We start from the raw sequence: 18,281 nt of genomic DNA, 5'->3' as shown, positions 1-18,281 counted from the left end.
AAATAGCTCGAAAATGAAAAGTGTACAGAGTGAAAACAGTTGAATGTCCCGCAGTTCGTTCATCTCAGAGCGACGGGCGTCCTTCAGCGATCAAGAAATTACGAGTTTCATTTTAGGAGGATCGATTGAAAATTCCCCTTCAGAAAAAGATTCTCTCCGGATTAATCAAGTTAAAACCTCTGATGTACGATTATCACACTAAAGTGATTTGTCCCAGAGTAGTGAAGGATAAACGTCCATCTTCTGTACAATCAGAGGAGGGTGATGTAACGTTACCTGCAGGAGGACGGAGCGCACCTGCGCGCAGGTAAAGTTAACAGGTAACATTAACTCATCTAACGTTAACTTACTTGATGTACGGGACAAACGACATACAGATCAGATGATATCCCAGTCACAGAAGAAGTACGTTACTCTGAACACAAGTTTAATTTAACTTCACAAGACAGCACAGTCAATGGATATGACTTTATGGTTCATATTTTAAACTTTTTCTGTTGTGGTATCGTCTTGCTCAGTGTCACAATGGTGATAAACTAACGGTCGCAAATACGTTACAAATGTTAACGTTAGCTAAAAATAAAACCACCACTAAAACGTTACCTTTCAATGTCATGCAGTGATTTTAACCCGTCTTGGGGTTGTTGCCAAGTGCCAACCGTAGTTTCCGTCTTTTGATAAACAAACCCTTTTTTTGTGATATAATTGCGATACAGAAATATGCTACATAAATACATTTCGTCCGTTACAGATCCTAACCGAAAGCACTCGAGAGCAGCAGCCTGCTGTTGCGTTTTGTTTGCCAGCATCTATTTACTGTGCTAAACGTAATATTTAAACGTTTTTTTTTTTTGGTTAATAAAATTATATTAGGCGACAAATTTTTTAATAATTTTAAAATAAACTACATTTTTTAAGGAAATTTCTGTCTTTGTAACTTTAATCCGTCTTGCGCAAAATGTATTTGGCGCCTAAATAAGAGTTTTTTTTTCAACTATGTAAGGTTATTTTATTTTTATTTATTTTTATTTTTTGAGGATCAAACTAGTTTATTCAAGACAAAATATATTGCCTGCTTTTATGTATATATATATATATATATATATATATATATATATATATATATATATATATATATATATATATATATAAACATTCACTAAACTGGAAGCAGGTCAATCGTGTAAAATAGACCCATCAGTCTCCCAGAAAACAGATCTGCGAAATAGTTAGTCAATATACTTTTCTTTCTCTGTATTATATGAATACTGTAAAAAATATTTTCTTTAGCTATGGCTACAAATTTGTCAAAATCTGTGTAATTCTTATTTTTTTATATTGTAAATGTTTGTTAACATTAATATTTAGGCTAGTTCTACAAATCTAGTAATTTCACAAAAGCAAAAACCCAAAGCATTGCTTTGGCGCGCATAGGCCATTCGAATAATGACATCATCGAGGCGCGCCGGCGTCCATTAATGTTCGCGTACGGGGAATAATGGCAATGTGCACAATATTACGATGTGCTCCTGTTAGTTTGACGTCCTCGCTCCCTCGACTGTCAAACAGAAACGCTCTGACTCCAGCTAGACTGCTGGCGAGGACATGTTATAAAAGACCCCTGAGCACCACCACTCGATTTTGTGCAGGTATTCAAACTTATGAATGTTTACAGGCGACTCGCGAAGTTTAAGTCTGTCTGTACACTGATGTTGCAATCATTTTCAAATGCTATGGCAGTGATAAACTCATAAATAACTATATTATATGCACATTTGATTGCATATTTACGTGCACAGTTACTATACGCTGTTGTACTTTTCTCTGTCATTCCGCAGCACTGAAGTTCACTGACAAACACGAGTGGGTTCGCGTGGACAGTGGTGTGGCAACTGTGGGCATCAGTAATTTTGCACAGGTTAAAATTGTTATTAAAACTAAAATTTTAAAGGAATATGTGTTTAGAGTGTGTTGTCATGGGTTTCTAATGTTCCCAGGAGGCACTGGGGGACGTGGTCTTCTGTGGGCTCCCTGAAGTTGGCACAAAATTATCACAGTCTGGTAACTATACTTTCTCTGGAGAATACTACTGCTTTTGAAAAACTTTTTATTTATTATTTTTTATTTTTTAGTGAAGAGCACCTTCACAGTAGGATACAGCTATTTCTAACAAAATGAAATTATTTGTTTGTAGTGAATCAAGCAAATATTATGATCAGTTATTATTTTGTTTGCTTATTTATTGGTATCTTTACCATAGATGAGTTTGGTGCTCTGGAGAGTGTTAAAGCAGCGAGTGAGTTATACTCTCCTCTGACTGGTGAGGTGACAGATGTCAATGATGCATTGGCAGACAACCCAGGACTGGTCAACAAATCTTGCTATAAAGACGGTGAGCCATTACTTCAAACTCATTCGGACTCAAACTGGCCTGGAATCTTTCATCTTAAAGGAATAGTTCACTCAAATATGATGATGAACCCACCCTCAAGCCATCCAAGATTTAGACAAGTCTTTTTTATTGTAACAGATTTGGAGAAATGTAGCGTTACATCACTTGCTCAGTATTTGATCCTCTTCAGTGAATGGGTGCCGTCAGAATCTTAGTCCAAACATCTGATAAAAACATCACAATAATCCACACTTCTCCAGTCCCATCAGTAATCCGTGCTGTGAAGCAAAAAGCTGCGTATTTTAAGGAACAAACCAATTGTTAAGATATTATCATTTTAAGTTTAAAATATGAGTCCATAATCCATTATAATGCTCCCGTTTTGTTTTTTGGTCTTGATGGATTTTTTTCTTATAAATATGATGCTTTTCAATTCTAGCCTTTCGATATTAATTGATATACTGGAGTCATGTGGATTGCTTGTGAATTATTTTGATGTTTTTAATTAGCTGTTTGGACTTTCATTTTGACGGCACCCATTCACTGCAGAGGACCCAATGGTGATCAAGTAATGTAATGTTAAATTTCTCCAAATCTTTTCAGAAGTAGAAAAAATACTCATGTTCATCTTGAATGACCTGAGGCTGAGTACATTTAAGTCTTACGATCAGATTTAAGTAATATTTATTTTAAAAAATTGTTACATTTTGTCTTTATCAAGTGTGTGTTTTGTACACAGGCTGGCTGATGAAGATGACCGTATCTATTCCTGAGGAATTGGATGGACTGATGGATGAAGCTGCTTATGAGAGATACATCAAATCTATAGAGGACTAGAGCGTGTGGCTGGCATGTTGCATATAGGGGAGAATAAAAAAAAAAAATCAATTAAGGAATGTTTATAGAAGTTAATTTAGTTTAGATGTTCTCCTAAATTACATTTTCCCATCCACCCATACCCAGCCACTGGAGGGGACCACATGGACACAACATTATGCACTTCGCTTGCAAAACAACAAGCAAACCTGGATGATTGAGCCAGTTACTGTTATTAGCCACAGAGACACAACCTATGTTACAGTTTCATCTCGTTTGTAGATGTTACACTGTTCCTGTAAAAGCTCGTCATTCCTCGGAATAAGCTACAAATACAAATTACGAATGACACCCAATGTCCAATCTGAGGACAGCTATGATACCTGGTTATATCTGTGTTAGTTTTAAGGACTCATAACTGAGTTAAAGTGATTAACACTAATAAACAATATTAAACAATCATTTAAAACACTTATCTGCTTTAAAATGTTTTATTGCATTAGACATCTTGCTTTTTGATGCCAAATGTGCCTCTTATTTACAAAATGAACACCAATGCCTGCAAATTAATTATTTTAAGTTATATTATAAAGTACCTTTAAAGAAAAAAAGCTTAAGTCATAAATGTGTCAAGTGTTTGTACCAGAGAGTAAATTTACTCATGCTCTGCATGTATAGTCAAAAACTGCCCACTTGCTTCCTAACATAGCTGCTTAAAAGTCAAAATAATGTCCATAGTCTGTTATTCTAACCTCTAGATCTAATAAAATATGATTTTACCTGGTTAAAAGTCTGTAAACTTTGAAAAGTAATGAGACATTATATAAACACACCAATAATAAAAGTCCATTTAATTACAAAATACTATCTAATGTAAGTTATTTGTATTACATCTTTTTACCAAAGTCAGTAAAATGTTTGTTAAAGGCACTAAGGGCTGGAATACATCACAAGTTAAATTCTGAGCAGATTTAGTTATTAATCAGCTAAAGATAAAAACTGGACAACATGCTTGGGGAAGTGTGTGTGTCTGAAAGCAAAGTGAAATCCAGCTATGGTGGAGTGCACATCTGATGGACACTTTAGTATCCCATGAGGCCACAGGGAGAGGATTTGTGAATGGCAGTGAAGTGACCAAGTTGACACTGGTAGGTCATGTGACAGTGACAACATGGGGGATCTTACCACCCATATTCTATATACAACATACTTTTTTAGAACTGTGAAGTATATTTCAAACCAATTGTACCTATAGACTAGTATGTGATTTCAGACATAGCTAATGGGTTTTTAAATCTGGCTCAAAATATCAAACATGCTTGATTTCCCCTGCCTAGATCAAAATCTGAGTCTGTGCCAATAATACACCACATGAATATGTGCGAAATTACTGTAGTTGGCTTATCCTGCTAATAGGTAAAAAATCTGTGCAAAGTCAAGTAGTGTATTCCAGCCTTGGCATGTCAGTCTGTAATCTGTGGGGAACAGTGACACCTCCAGGTTCTTTACTGTAAGGGTCTCTGGTTGGGGTATGTCTGACCCAGCCTCAAGAGACTGTGGGTTGAGGCAGACCCTCCAGAAGACACCAGTCCTTTTCTACCCTCTCTCTACGTTGTGCGCTCTCAAACATCACGCTGACTGTGAAGTCTCGCTCATTTAGGAAGGCAGTGGTTCCATCCTATTTGCGGCCAGCACAGTGCTATACGGGTTATCTTGCCTGTCTGGACCCTCTGTGATGGTGTTTAAACTCCATGCGGGTGATGATTGGGAGGAGAAACCCGGTTCCTTCACGACTCCCAACATCCTCCATACTGCCCAGAGCTTCCTGTAGCAGCCTTGCAGGAACAGGTATCATGTCACAGCCTGATTGCTGGTCTACAAACTCCCTAAAATACCTCTTCACTGATGCAACATCCCACAGAGACTGTGCACGTCGCTCATCAAGGGCAATAATGATCTGCTCTGGGTAGTTGCTGCCTAAAACCACACCTGTGAACAGAAAGTGATAGATGAGATCATTGTGATTTAGATTTTAATAAAAGCCAACCCATTTTATCTCCATCATGTGATGTCTTTCCAAGTGATAAAAAAAGGTTTGGGACTTGATTTTATTGGGAATACTAGTGGACAATATAACCAAAATAGTTTATTGCAATATGAGTGATTTATTTGACAATAGTTATTTTTGCTGGAAATAAAGTAACGGCATAAAAATTATGACATTAATATTTCACAATTCTTTGATTTTCTCCCAACTTCTACATTTCACTTTAATCTACTGTGTTTGTGAATACTTACCAAGTCAGGGATTTGGACTAAATTGAATTGTAATTGTCCGATTTAGTGCAATAAATTGTGAAAAAAAGCTTTTTACAATTCAGTACTCACATTCTGTCAGGGTGCTTTAAGTTCTTGAACTTGTGTGTCCTTCAAAACAGTGTGTGAACACAGTTCTCTTTTATGTCTAAAATTATATTTAAATGACTTTTTAAACATATCACCTTTTAAGTGCAATGAAATGCAAAAAAAAAAAAAAAAAAACTATTCACATGCTATCTATTGACCAGCGTCTTTATATACATGTGGACACAGAAAACCGTCTGTTAGAACAGTGCTTGCTGAATTGTCTTTTGTGTGTTATCAAGCCAACAAAGCTGCTAAATATCACTTGAGTCTTCAAATGGGAAGGGCTTAATGAACATGAAAATATATTTTTTTTACAGTGCAACATTGCAATGGCACGTATCTCATGTAGTTGTTCTTGCAGCCAGTTTGCCACAGCTGTCTCATTGCTGCATCTACCAGCGGGTATCCTGTCCTTCCACGCTGCCATGCCTTCAGATGGACGTCTGTTCAGTGTCTGAACTCCAACACAGAGCCTGCACATGGGAGTATGCAAATGTAATTACAAATGTAACTTACATGTACATTTTCTGATGCCGCCAAGCTTTTAGGATGTTATGGGTGCCTGTTTTATTATCCGACAGGCAAAAATGATAAATCTGATCAAGCTATAGCACTTTTCTACTCAGCAAGTAACATGGTTTGAAGCTGATTAAGGTTTAATACAAGACTTCTTCACCTTACAAACGGTTGTCGAAAGCAAAAATGTTATAAAATGCATCAGATTTTCTGAGAAGGTGTGATGTGTACAACAGGCACTATTTTTGAAATCCGCAGCCCAAAATTATTAAGAAACCATAATTGGATTTCAGTCTGCAAATATGAAGCAGGAAGGTGCTATAAATATGAATCTTGCTTTGTACGGTGGCCTGAGGGACTCCCGGGGCAGGTCTGGGAAAAGGCACAGCTGCCAGTACACAGGTCCCTCCAGGCCAGTTTGCACTTGAATTTGGGAGGTCTGCAGAGAGCTCCACGGGTGTCCCATAATAGGCTGCGTGTACTCAGCTGCCCAAAGTGCAAATATGGAGATAGAGAGCTGGTGTTGGGCTCATCTGCATGATTTGACTCCTTCTCATAATGGTACACACCTACAGTGAAGTCAAATGATGGATGTGGCATGTAAATATGTCTTACGATCTCGCAGGAAGGCCTCAAGACGAGTCTGAGCTCCTTCCTCACTGAAGTCCCATGTTTTCTGATGATTTCACGGCCCAGCCAGTCTGTCAATATCAAATCACAGAAGCACTTTGATCGTTTAAAATGGCAACATACAGACTAAGAACACAAGTTTTGCTTACATAAAGACAGTACTGATGGTTAGTTACTAATACAACAAATTCATCCAAGTAAATTCAAATTATTATCCAAATATTATTTTATAACACACGTGATCACATTTCAAACGTGATCACGAACACACATTTCAGCATCAGTATAAATTCTTTATTTTAAGACATATATAACATAATAATAATAAAAATAAGCATAGATACTTAAAAAAGAGTGATATTAATTAGTATATTAACATTAAAATATAATAACTAGAGTTATAGTTAACTAAAACTAAAACTGAATATATATATATATATATATATATATATATATATATATATATATATATATATATATATATATATATTTAACTTGATGTAAAATAACTAAACCTAAATATCATAAAATAATATATATATATATATATATATATATATATATATATATATATATATATATAGACATAACAAAACCACAAAAAAATCGCAAAAACCAACAAAAGTCCAATAAAGTTACAAAAAATGTATATGTATGTATATATGTATGTATGTATGTGTGTGTTTATATATATATTTAAATTAATAAAAACTATCTCTAAATGATAATAAAATAACACTGACATAGGTAAGATGAACATAAGCGTTGTGTGTTAGTGTTGGTTTGAATATTTCACCTCTGTGCAATCTTTCCTGTGTGGCATGTGTGCCAGTCCCAGATTAACACGTGGGCATCCCTGTGGTCATGTCGAGGGAGCAGACATGCAGCGGTCAGTCCACAGCCAGGATTCTGCTGACAACAACTCGTGAAGTGAGAGACAGAGCCGATACCTGCAAATAAATGTAGCGATTTTTAAGAAACTAGCACTTTGGAAGATTTTGGTGGTATTTGCCCATGCAAAAAAATTCAAAAATTTAGCAAAAGTTATTTTTTTATTTTTTGTTATGAATCAATAAATTACTAATTAATCATAATACATTTTATTTCCTAAATTTATTTATAGGGCCTAATTAATTCACATTAACATAAAATAAAAAATAGACCTGGCAGTAATAAGTGTGTATGTATATATATATATAATAAGGTATATGATTAAGAATATAATGTGTTGAGAATTTTATTTTTTATTTTTCTTTTTTTTTCTGGTGGCTTCCATTTCACAGCTTTTTTTTAGCCTTGATATTTGAATTGTTTTGCGGAGACAAAAAAAGTGCAGTTAAGTGATTGGACCAGCAGAGGGCGACGGTTTAATGCGAGCTACTGTAATAATACTAGCCACCGAAGCCATAATAGTAAAATTAATATAAGAGTTATTTCATACATTATAATTCATGTTTCATATATTATTTCATTTTATATAATTATTTCATACATCACATTTTTAATAGAATTAAAAAATGTTATTAAATAGATGACAACCATTTAATATTGTACAAATACATATATTTTACTAGTTTAAAAATTACATAATAACAATTAAATGGCTTACTGCTCTTCTGAAACATATCCATTGACTCTCTTTGAAGCTCAGACAGATATACTCACACACACAGACACACATATGCAGCAAATGATGTAAAACAATGTGTTACTATCTTTTTCTTTCATGTGTATTGACTTACAAGTGGACTAAAGCCTTTCTAAAGAGGAACAAATAGCTTTAAAATGAAAATTGAACAGGGAGCTTGTGTTTGAGGACAGTGTAATCAATAATGTTTAGACGGTAGAACAAGTCTAACAGACAGCAGATCAATAGAGACGAGCCCTCACCTCCCTCCGCTCTGTCCCACTGACCTCATCGTATGATCTGATCAGCTCTTTATTTAAAGCTCAGCGGCTGCTGACTGAGAGAAAGAGACTGAGAGTGGCCTGAAAGCAGCTCACCATTTCATTGGGTGATAGAAAAAATCGAAAAGTCACATAAAAACACAAATTAACTAGATTTGGAAATTTACGAAAGTGTATTAAATGCAAGTTAAGCTTAATCGACAGATGTTGATTACTACAAAATATATGCCACTAGTGCCATCTTAAATAAATACAAAAACTGAAAAATGAATTACCTAAAAAGATCAAATCAGCATTATAATGAGGCCAATTATGAAGGGTTTATGAGAAGAATGCAAAAAAAAAAAAAAAAACATTTATTAATATTATGTGAAATATAAAGCTGCTCAAATCATAATTTGTGTGTGTGTGTGTGTGTGTATGGCATTTAGCAGATGCTCTTATATATGTGTATATATATATGTCTGTATATGTGTGTGTGTGTGTATATATAATTTCATGAAATATATACAATTTCTTTTAGAATTTGTTATTAAATTTAATAAAGGACTACAAAGAAACAGTGAGTAACTGTTTAAACACACTGAATTAAACATGACACTTTGATGCAGAAAGACTGATACTGTATTTCCTGTAAAACCTACTCAAATAATCTTATTTACAACACTTCAGCAACTAGCAAATATGTGAAGTTTCCATTAAATATTCCTTTTAAAATGACTGAATAAATATTCAGTAATAATAATATCGACACTATTGAGAACAAAACTTAGAGTTGGATATTGACCCTACTGTTTCATATAGAATTTTTATTTATTTATGAAATTGAATTTTTATCATAATAAATGAATTTTGCAACATGAAAATCTTTTTTTTTTCTGTTTATCACTGTAAAGCTACTTTGACACAATCAGCAAAGCGTATTTTATACGACTTGACATGAACGCATCTCAGTTTAATTTATTCAGATGAAAACTCTTGGTTGTCAAACAACACCCTTTGCATGGAACCAAAGAAATAAAAAGATGAGTAAAGGAAATAAAGCTATCAAGGCGTGTAAGTGAAGTCATATATGGAGCGTGTTGCCATGGAAATACAGGGAGTGATTTCAATTGGCTGCTCTGAGTCTGAGTGAATGCTCATTCAGAGTCATATGAGGTGACATCTTTCTCCAGAGCTGGATGGCCTCAACCCAAAATCTTTGACAAAAACAAATGTACTATTTGCTCTTTATTTCCAATGCATTCTCTTCTGCATGTTTTCATGTGATGTATATGTCTGTGCATCTGTCTTTCTTAAGCCTCTTTCTCTGGCTCTCTCATTAACGCTCCCCTCAGACGCTGTATAGCAGGTGACAGGGAGAACTAATCGCTCTGAAGATTAAAAATAAATGAAGAGAAACGTGTTTTAGAAAAACGGTGGAACGAACATCATAAATCATCCAGCCTGGATCAGGTTCCTCCTCACTGTCCGCACACTGACACACACACACACACACACACACACGCAGACAAATTACATTACTGAAATCACATTACTGCTGCCTTTCAGGAAGGACGCACCAAGGGGAAAAGAAAGAGAAGGTGACAGAGAGAGAGAGAGAGAAAAAGAGAGAGAGTCATATTACATGAGGCTTTAAAGTAACAGATCTGGAAAACAGAAGATTTTGTATCCAAAAGATTGTGTAGACTGCAAAATAATAATAATAATAACTTTTACTATTATTTTTACTGTTATTATTGTTTGCAGTTGACACAAGCTTTAATACATATTATCTAATAATAATAATAATATAACTGCTGAAACAGACTGCATTTTATTATTATGCATGTTCTTATGCACAGTAAGTATATGTCTGTGCATCTGTCTCTTATAAGCTTCTTTTTCTTGCTCTAATTATTATTTTTATTTTGCAGTCCACACAAGCTTTATAATAATATAATATAATATAATATAATATGTTGAGTTTGTGTTCTAGGACATAAAAACATACTTATCCTCACAGTCACATGGCATTAGTTCAATGCTTATGCCTCAAATAATAAGTTTGAGGCAACAGAGTTGACTCCCAACTGGCACAGGCTGCAGTTTTCCAACTGTCCTCTGGAGGTCACTGTTTGACAGTGAGTGCAGTAATCCACGGGACACCAGCTGAATCACTCCTGCAGACACACACACACACACACACACACACACACACACACACACACACACACACACACACACACACACACACAGAGAGAGAGAGAGAGAGAGAGGACAGAAAATGTCAGACATTATTTGTGACTTTTTTGTTACAGCAGTATGTGTTTGTGTTTATGTGCTCATTTTTCTGTGAGGCGCTGTTAGACGAGCAGGAAAAGGACAAATGGACAAACAAAAAATAGCAAAAATAAAATAAGCAGAGTAACAACAGTCGGCAGAACAAGAGGAATCAAGGGAGAGCGTAATCCTTTGTTCTCCTCTATTCACTTGGAGCGCGTGTCTGACTCCCTATAGGCGGAATTTCATTTTGCAGCATCTCACAGACACACACACTCAAACACCATGTAATTTGCCCTCCAGGGACACTATCATTTTTGTATTTCTGCCTGTGTTTTTCAGATGAAGTGTACGAGCGCAGACCCTCTTTAAGTATATTTTGAGGGTTTACGTTTTGATACAAAGTAATATTATTTTCCTTTCATTCCTTTTCTGATGCTTGCATGAATATTAATACAGTGCGACACAAATCACTAATATAGTGATTGATTGATTAGAAGTTTTTGAGAAGGTCATGAAAAGTTCAGGATTAAACATGGATTACATACTGTACACACTTACAGTGCTGTTTCTGCGTGTATTTAAGTTGCTAAATCCTCATTGCTTTGGACCTTATCTCAGGCCGGAGTAAATCTGCAATGCTCTCACAGACACAGACTAGAAGATCAAAGCTTCTGCTTCAACGCAGAACAAAGAGAGCTAGTCATAAAATAAAAATAAATGTCAAGGAATACCTGGATTTGCAATCATGGACTTGTAATGTACGATAATAATTACCACGTCCAGTGTTGTATTTTATGTTAAGTTCTCTATTATAAAGTAAGATTCAAACACATTTAATTTAAAGGGTTCAGTATACCTTGAAATGTGGAAAGAAAACCATAGTTCTGGGTTTGATTCTTAGGGAAAGTAATGCAAAGAATGCACACTGCAAGTCGCTTTGGTCAACACCATTTGCCAAATGCATAGATGAAATAAAAAGAGAATAAAATAAAGCTAAAAAGTAATTATCATATTGTGGTTATAACATTGTGGTTTGTACTCATAGTCAATTAGACAATAAAATGATTTAATCATTTAAGTATTAGTTTATTATTAATCTTATTTGATTATAGGTATAAGACAAAGTGTATATCTTAGGTGCTATAAGTGCTATTTTTTTACCCCCCCCCCCACCATCTTAATTGCTTCCCTGCCTTCACTAGCTCAATTTAAATAATCCTGCGGTGTGACAAATTAATTTTTAAAAGTACAAATATTTCATGTAGGTTCTCAATTAACATGAGGACATAAACACTGCGTGCATAATTAAAAATGAATTAGAAAAACACTGTTTAAAATTAAAATTTTAAACGGATTACATCGCACTGCGGGACAACTTTCCATAGATGCGCATTCCTTTTTTAATATGTAAATGAAGCACTTATTAGACATTTGTGAACATTATATTTCCTTTGTGTATTCTATATTGCTTTCGATGATCTGTTATAATCTCATGTTTCCTTTCAGTTTCACCATCGAAAATCAACTCAATCTAGATCACGGATGATGAAATTCTGCACTTATTAAATATTTGCATTCTATTCTATTCTATTCTATTCTATTCTGATGATCTGTTAATATTTCACGTTTCCTCTTTGTTCCATCAGAGAACATCAGTATGATCTAGATAATGGCTGATGAATAAGCAATGCTATTTCATTTATCTCTGCGAATACTTTTGTTGTTGTTGTTGTTTCAAGTAGCTAAGACCGATTTAATGATATTCATCTGAGTTTAGGTCGACTTCACACACTCCATAGCTCGGAGCAGAATGCATTTTGAAAGAGGGAAGCTCCTAATATTCAGCCATTAACTCCAATAAACAAAACTGCCCTGCAGTATTCCCACCGCAAATGGAAAGAGAATGAAATAATGTTCTGAAGGAATATGAAGTAATAAAGAAAAGCGGGAGGTTTGCTTGTCCTGTGTGGAAAACAGTCTGAGCTTGTGTTTTAAAATCGAAAGCACTGCAAGCTCACATGTCTGTTTGTGCATGAGTGAGCGAGCATGCCAACACACATACATGAGTATACAAGAGTCTGACAGACATGATGCCGGCACATAATAAAGACACCCGCTGGTGATCTCCATGGCAACGCTACCTGACAGCCCCGTGACATGCATGGTAAGTTTTATTCCACGGTGATCTTACAGTAATATCACACCTCTCCGCCTGTGTGTGTGTGTGTGGGTGAGGAGATTTACTCTCTGAGGCCCTGCTAATGGACAGATGTGAGAATAATGTAGTGTAGAAGAGCAGAGATCCTGTAGCTATCGACCAAAAGATACTCACACACACGCACTCACACATATACATTTTCTTGAACACCATATCAGAGTGGAGGTCAGAGGTCAGAGCAGAGGCTGATGGGAAATGTGATTTATATTCCAATGCGGCCATGTGGCCTCTCATTACTGTTACTCACTTAAATGTGTGTGCATAGAGCACAGAGTGTGTGTGTGTTTATAGCCATATTTAAAACACGCCCCCAGTTTTTAATCCAAGTTGTATGCACTGTATACACAACAAAGATGATAGTATGTATGTGACATTATGGGTAAACTTACACAGAATCTGACATGTTCTGTTCCCCCAGCAGCATCCTGCTAAAGCAAACTTCTCATATCTGGCTTTTAAAATAGCAGGAAGTGCATCCGTTCAGTCCGAAGGGCACTGCAGATGGCATCGGGAACAACTGAACACTGACAGGAAGTGGCTAAAATAAACACAAAGGAGCTATTTTAATATAATTATCTAAGTACAATGGTTTTCATATTAAAATCACACACACACATGCAATTATATCAATTATTAAATAGTTAATATAGACTGATAGAGCTACATATACACACATATATATATATATATATATATATATATATATATATATATATATATATATATATATATGTGTGTGTGTGTATATATATATATATACAGGTTAACTATCACAATTACAAACTATACACACACACACACACATACATATATATATATATATATATATATATGTGTGTGTGTGTGTGTGTGTGTGTGTGTGTATATGTATATACGTCTATATCTATGTATGTGTGTGTGTGTGTATGCGTACAGTTTGTAAATGTGATAAACAACACTTTGTAAGTGCTTGTAAGTGTCACATTACAGCTTTTGTGTACTGCAAGTTAGTATTTTCTGTGAAGGGAAATCTGGCAAGTATGGTCAAATGTGTTAAACAGGATAGAGAATACTAGACTGGGCATTATCAAATTAGCCAAAATATTTCAGAAACGAACGTGCAATATAATGACCTCATTAGCCATTTTAAAAGACATTGTGTCTTGAATAACTGGGTATAAATCACCAGTTTGATGCAATTAAACTGGCATAATAAATCATGCCTGGAATTTTAAATTGTGTTTAATATTCTCATCTATTCATTCATATTCAAGATTTTGGATGGTCCTCATTTTTCTAATCGTGTCAAAATATATATTTCTTTTGAGGGTCTATTATGATAGTAAAAGCAATGTTTAAGGCAAACCAATTTACATCAAAGTGATAAATAACCCTGTTCTACTGATATGTATCTTACATAACTCAAAAAAATAAAACATGAAGAAAAACAAACATGCAGGACACTGTACAGAATTATTAACATGAAATATTTTATGGGCCAATATTTTGTTATTGGTTATTCAATCCAAAAAGATTAATAAAAAAATAAAATGGATCATTAGAATCAATACTTAAATTTAAAAAAAAACATAACAGAGAAAAATATGCACTTCTAAGTACATATTGCAAACAAATGTATTTGTTGTTTATATCTGCCCCTTTCTTTCTTGGAAATCATTATTTTGATGGTTATTCAAAAACTTCAAAGCTTATTAATATAAATATATTCTACTACCAAGAAAATTCATTAATTCTCTTCAGTGTACTGGGAGTTGATGCCCAGCTGGGCAGACAAGCCCACAAGGCGGACTATTTTACCCTAAAATACTCTCAATACCCCTTGGTAATCTTGATGGCATGGCATTTCCCCTATACAAACCCTTAGAGACAAAAGGTGAAGAGTAAACGAGAAAAAAGGAGCGAAAGAGAAAAGATTAGAGATTGTAAAAAGAAAGAGGTATCAAGACACAAATAAGAGACTTTTGAATTGTTCAAAGCTGAAAACTCACAAATTTGCATATGCATTCCACTAAATGATATGCTAATCCCCTCGATTTGCATCGCAGTGACCTCCTGTTGCGAAACGCTTCATGGTTAGATTCGCCGAATGAAAGAATAGAAAACAGAACAGAAGGGAGAACAACTTGTTGGGGCCCAGCGAACAGGCTTGGGTGTCTCTGGAAGTGGAGTATCATAAGGGACATAAAAGCACACTTGTGATCTTTGAATGGCAAGAAATAAAAGGCACATCAGAGCTGAAGAGCAGCGACAAGAAAACGCTATAGAAAGCTACTGTAGCACGCTTTACGGACATGAGTGCTGAAGTAAACACAGTGCTCGACATATCAGAAATCATTTCTACCACTCAGCCATCAAAGAGAGCACATGGATCCAAAGTAGAGCGACTGAATGAGGGATGGAAAGAGAAAAAGGTTGAAGAGTTGAAGAGGGAGGGTGCGTGGGGGGGAAAGGCACGACGCAGAGTGGCGAATGAACACCATGGTTGTACGAGGTTGGCACAGTGCCATCCACTCAGCGGTGGTGCCAAAAAGGGTGTGTAGGCAGGGTGGCATTACAGAGGAGAGAGGAGGAGAGACAGATAGTGAGAGAAAAGAGAGGCATCACCTTCCTGTCAATTCTCCAAAGGAAATGTTCCCGAGCATCAAAAGTTGGAGTTCTTTGAAGATCCGTCCGCCAGCTCGTCAGCATGGCAACTCTACGAGTATGCAAATCTGAGCGTACAATGCATTGGGATAAACTAATGCGGTGCCTCTTAACGAACCTTTTATCCTCTTGTTGTTTCAGAAAAGCGCAGATCTCTTCGCCAAGACCTTTTCATTTTGGTTCCTGCAGGCTTCGCCATCCTGCGTTTTACCGTCTCCTTCGTGACCGTGCCAGGCTCCAAGTAGGCACGTCCCCTAGAGAGTAAGCAGCACATGCCCTGGTGTCGATGCCACTCGACGCGGGTACGATGGCATCTGCTTTGTCATAATGGAGATATGCGACTTGTCTTGTTATTCTCGTTGGCAAGCACCAACCTTCGGCAGAGTGCCAGGATCTCTGCGTCGCCGTATGCCGCTGGGAAGTTGGCGGTGGCTTGGGAATGGCAGAGTGCCAGCATGTTCCTGCGGTAACCAGCCCCCGACGCGTGCCACTTGGCAAAGACAAAGAGCCCTAGGGACGAAATACAAAACAAGATTGAAAAACACAGTGATCCGACAGCTTAATTAACACTCACAGAGTTTGTTGGGTTAATTAGTGTGACAGATTTGGTGAGGAGGAATGTGGCAGGAACACTTGTGAGAACAAAAGTGATGGGCAACCCAGACTGAAGGAATGTCAGCCGATGCCAGCGATACGCATGCCAGCAGTAACTCCACCGACTCTGTGCCGATGGCACTTTATATTCAACAGGGCTTGTAATAAGGAAAAATGGAAAGAAAAGGAAGAATCATAAACAGTCTGCTGTTCAAAAACTAGTTTGTTGGACAAGACAGAAGAGGAAACAACTGTGGATCTAAGCAAACAGGGAGGAGCTAAAGAAACCACAGGCCTTGACTAACCCTTCAGTGACTCAACAGATTGATCAAAACGCTAAGTCATTATGGAATATGGCTTTTATCTATTTCAAAAACAAAAAAGAATGGTTTGCACTAATGAACTACTTTTCTACTTTTTGTAGTACGTCGGGAACACCAAAAGGATATATGCTGCCGGGTGTTAACATGGTGAACTTTACCAGGAGGATGCACTACTTTTGCAGTTTTACAGAGTTTTCCAAAAGCAAGGAGAGGATCTTAAACCACAATATGCACAGTAATGAGTGACTTTGTACTTGAATACTAGTCCGAAACTTCCTGTTGAGTCAGAGAGAAGAGGATGCCGCTCAGAGAGTGAGTGAGAGAATTCAGTCCCTCACTGGATGCGTTTGACATTGTAGAGGAGTATAAATAATGCAGATTTTCTCTCCTCCTCTTCCTTCTCAAGCTTTCCGAAGGAAGGGATTTACACACCTTTGTGCTTTGAATCCTTCGTTGGCATCAGTCTCGTTAAGCGAAGCAGGATTGGTTCCGAAATGGGCATTGTCTTCATCTAGCCTTCGATAAACAAGTTCAAATTAGACGTTAATAACCTCGCGAAATGGGCTGTTTAATTTGCGGTTCCTGTTGTTTTTTTGCTTTTACGTCTTTCTTTGTACCGATTGCGGACAATTATGTACGGATATGCTAATGGCGCTGAATTAATGAGGTTTGTATCGCTGGGATTCTCTTCTTTACTCCTGTGGGGATCTTAATTTTACCTCATCTTTATTATGTAAATGGATTATGCCAAAAAAAAACAGTACACACACACACATATGCACACACTCATACACTAACACAAAAGGGGCGTCAAAGGAAGAGGGAATAAGGCAACAGTGAGGGGGGGGGGTACACTCCCGCAGCAGCACCAAAATGCAAGAAGCTGCAAAGAAATCTGAAAGGCTCTTTTCCCTTAATGCAACATGTACCAAGACGCGAGACAAACAATTTTTTTTTCTTTTGTAGATATTTGTGTTGCAGCAATCCTGCAATGGAGTGACAGAGACGAAGATGGGATTTACTAGATGAAAAGAGAGAGAGAAAGAGCGAGTGAAAGTGAGAGAGGGAATGCTTAATATCCTGCGCTTAATCATGGCACATGAGATTGGCTGTATGCATATCTCATTTGCATCTCATTAAATTGCTCGTGCACCTGCAGAGAGAGAGGGGAGAGGGGCAGAGGACAGCACAACGAGAAATGAGGGAGTCGTTTCAATAAGCAGACTGTTTCTAAAAGAGCTACTTCATTTTATGTTAAATTATCAGAATTATTTTTTTTAACACATTACACTGTGCACATTAAAATGCTGCTTGTGGTAGTATTTTGATGATTCATTCTGTTTTTTGACTTAATACCGATATTTTCTATGAATATTAAAAATATATATTGCATTTGCATTGCAAAAGTGAATGATCTATGATGTATAGAACATAGTTTTAATCATATAATGTACTAAGATATTCTACGCCATTGCTCTGTGACATTGACATTTTCTGGGAGAATACAACTGAGATTTTAAGATATTGATGCATAAAACAATCCATATGTTTCAGAGGTTGTGAAGTCCAA

General features: G+C 36.3%; 1 protein-coding gene and 2 long non-coding RNA genes across 3 annotated transcripts; 2 read left to right on the top strand and 1 right to left on the bottom strand.

Moving 5' to 3' along the window:
• Positions 1–1,457: 1,457 nt before the first annotated feature.
• LOC113068800 (glycine cleavage system H protein, mitochondrial-like) lies at positions 1,458–3,292 on the top strand. Its single transcript, XM_026241662.1, has 5 exons — positions 1,458–1,649; positions 1,839–1,918; positions 1,998–2,061; positions 2,261–2,392; positions 3,132–3,292. The coding sequence occupies exons 1-5, from the start codon at positions 1,499–1,501 to the stop codon at positions 3,227–3,229; spliced, it is 525 nt and encodes a 174-aa protein (XP_026097447.1). The 5' UTR covers positions 1,458–1,498; the 3' UTR covers positions 3,230–3,292.
• A 539-nt stretch (positions 3,293–3,831) lies between these two features.
• On the bottom strand, positions 3,832–16,036 carry LOC113068801 (uncharacterized). Its single transcript, XR_003279605.1, has 6 exons — positions 15,913–16,036; positions 13,541–13,689; positions 10,672–10,830; positions 7,557–7,710; positions 6,746–6,831; positions 3,832–6,087 (listed from the first exon to the last, which is right to left on the bottom strand). It is a non-coding gene; the product is annotated as an uncharacterized LOC113068801 (long non-coding RNA).
• LOC113068802 (uncharacterized) lies at positions 15,303–18,281 on the top strand. The gene is made up of 2 exons (XR_003279606.1): positions 15,303–15,852; positions 15,936–18,281. It is a non-coding gene; the product is annotated as an uncharacterized LOC113068802 (long non-coding RNA).

The sequence above is a fragment of the Carassius auratus genome, unplaced genomic scaffold (assembly GCF_003368295.1).
Source record: "Carassius auratus strain Wakin unplaced genomic scaffold, ASM336829v1 scaf_tig00000062, whole genome shotgun sequence".
NCBI classification, from domain to species: domain Eukaryota; kingdom Metazoa; phylum Chordata; class Actinopteri; order Cypriniformes; family Cyprinidae; genus Carassius; species Carassius auratus.
Note: the sequence above shows the minus strand (reverse complement) of the source record. Positions and strands in the feature narration are given on the sequence as shown.

Coding starts and splice junctions, on each gene's coding strand:
- LOC113068800 (XM_026241662.1), top strand. CDS start 1,499: ATGGCAATGTGCACAATATTACGATGTGCTCCTGTTAGTTTGACGTCC. Junction 1,919..1,997: donor GCATCAGTAATTTTGCACAG/GTTAAAATTGTT, acceptor TAATGTTCCCAG/GAGGCACTGGGGGACGTGGT. Junction 2,062..2,260: donor CACAAAATTATCACAGTCTG/GTAACTATACTT, acceptor TCTTTACCATAG/ATGAGTTTGGTGCTCTGGAG.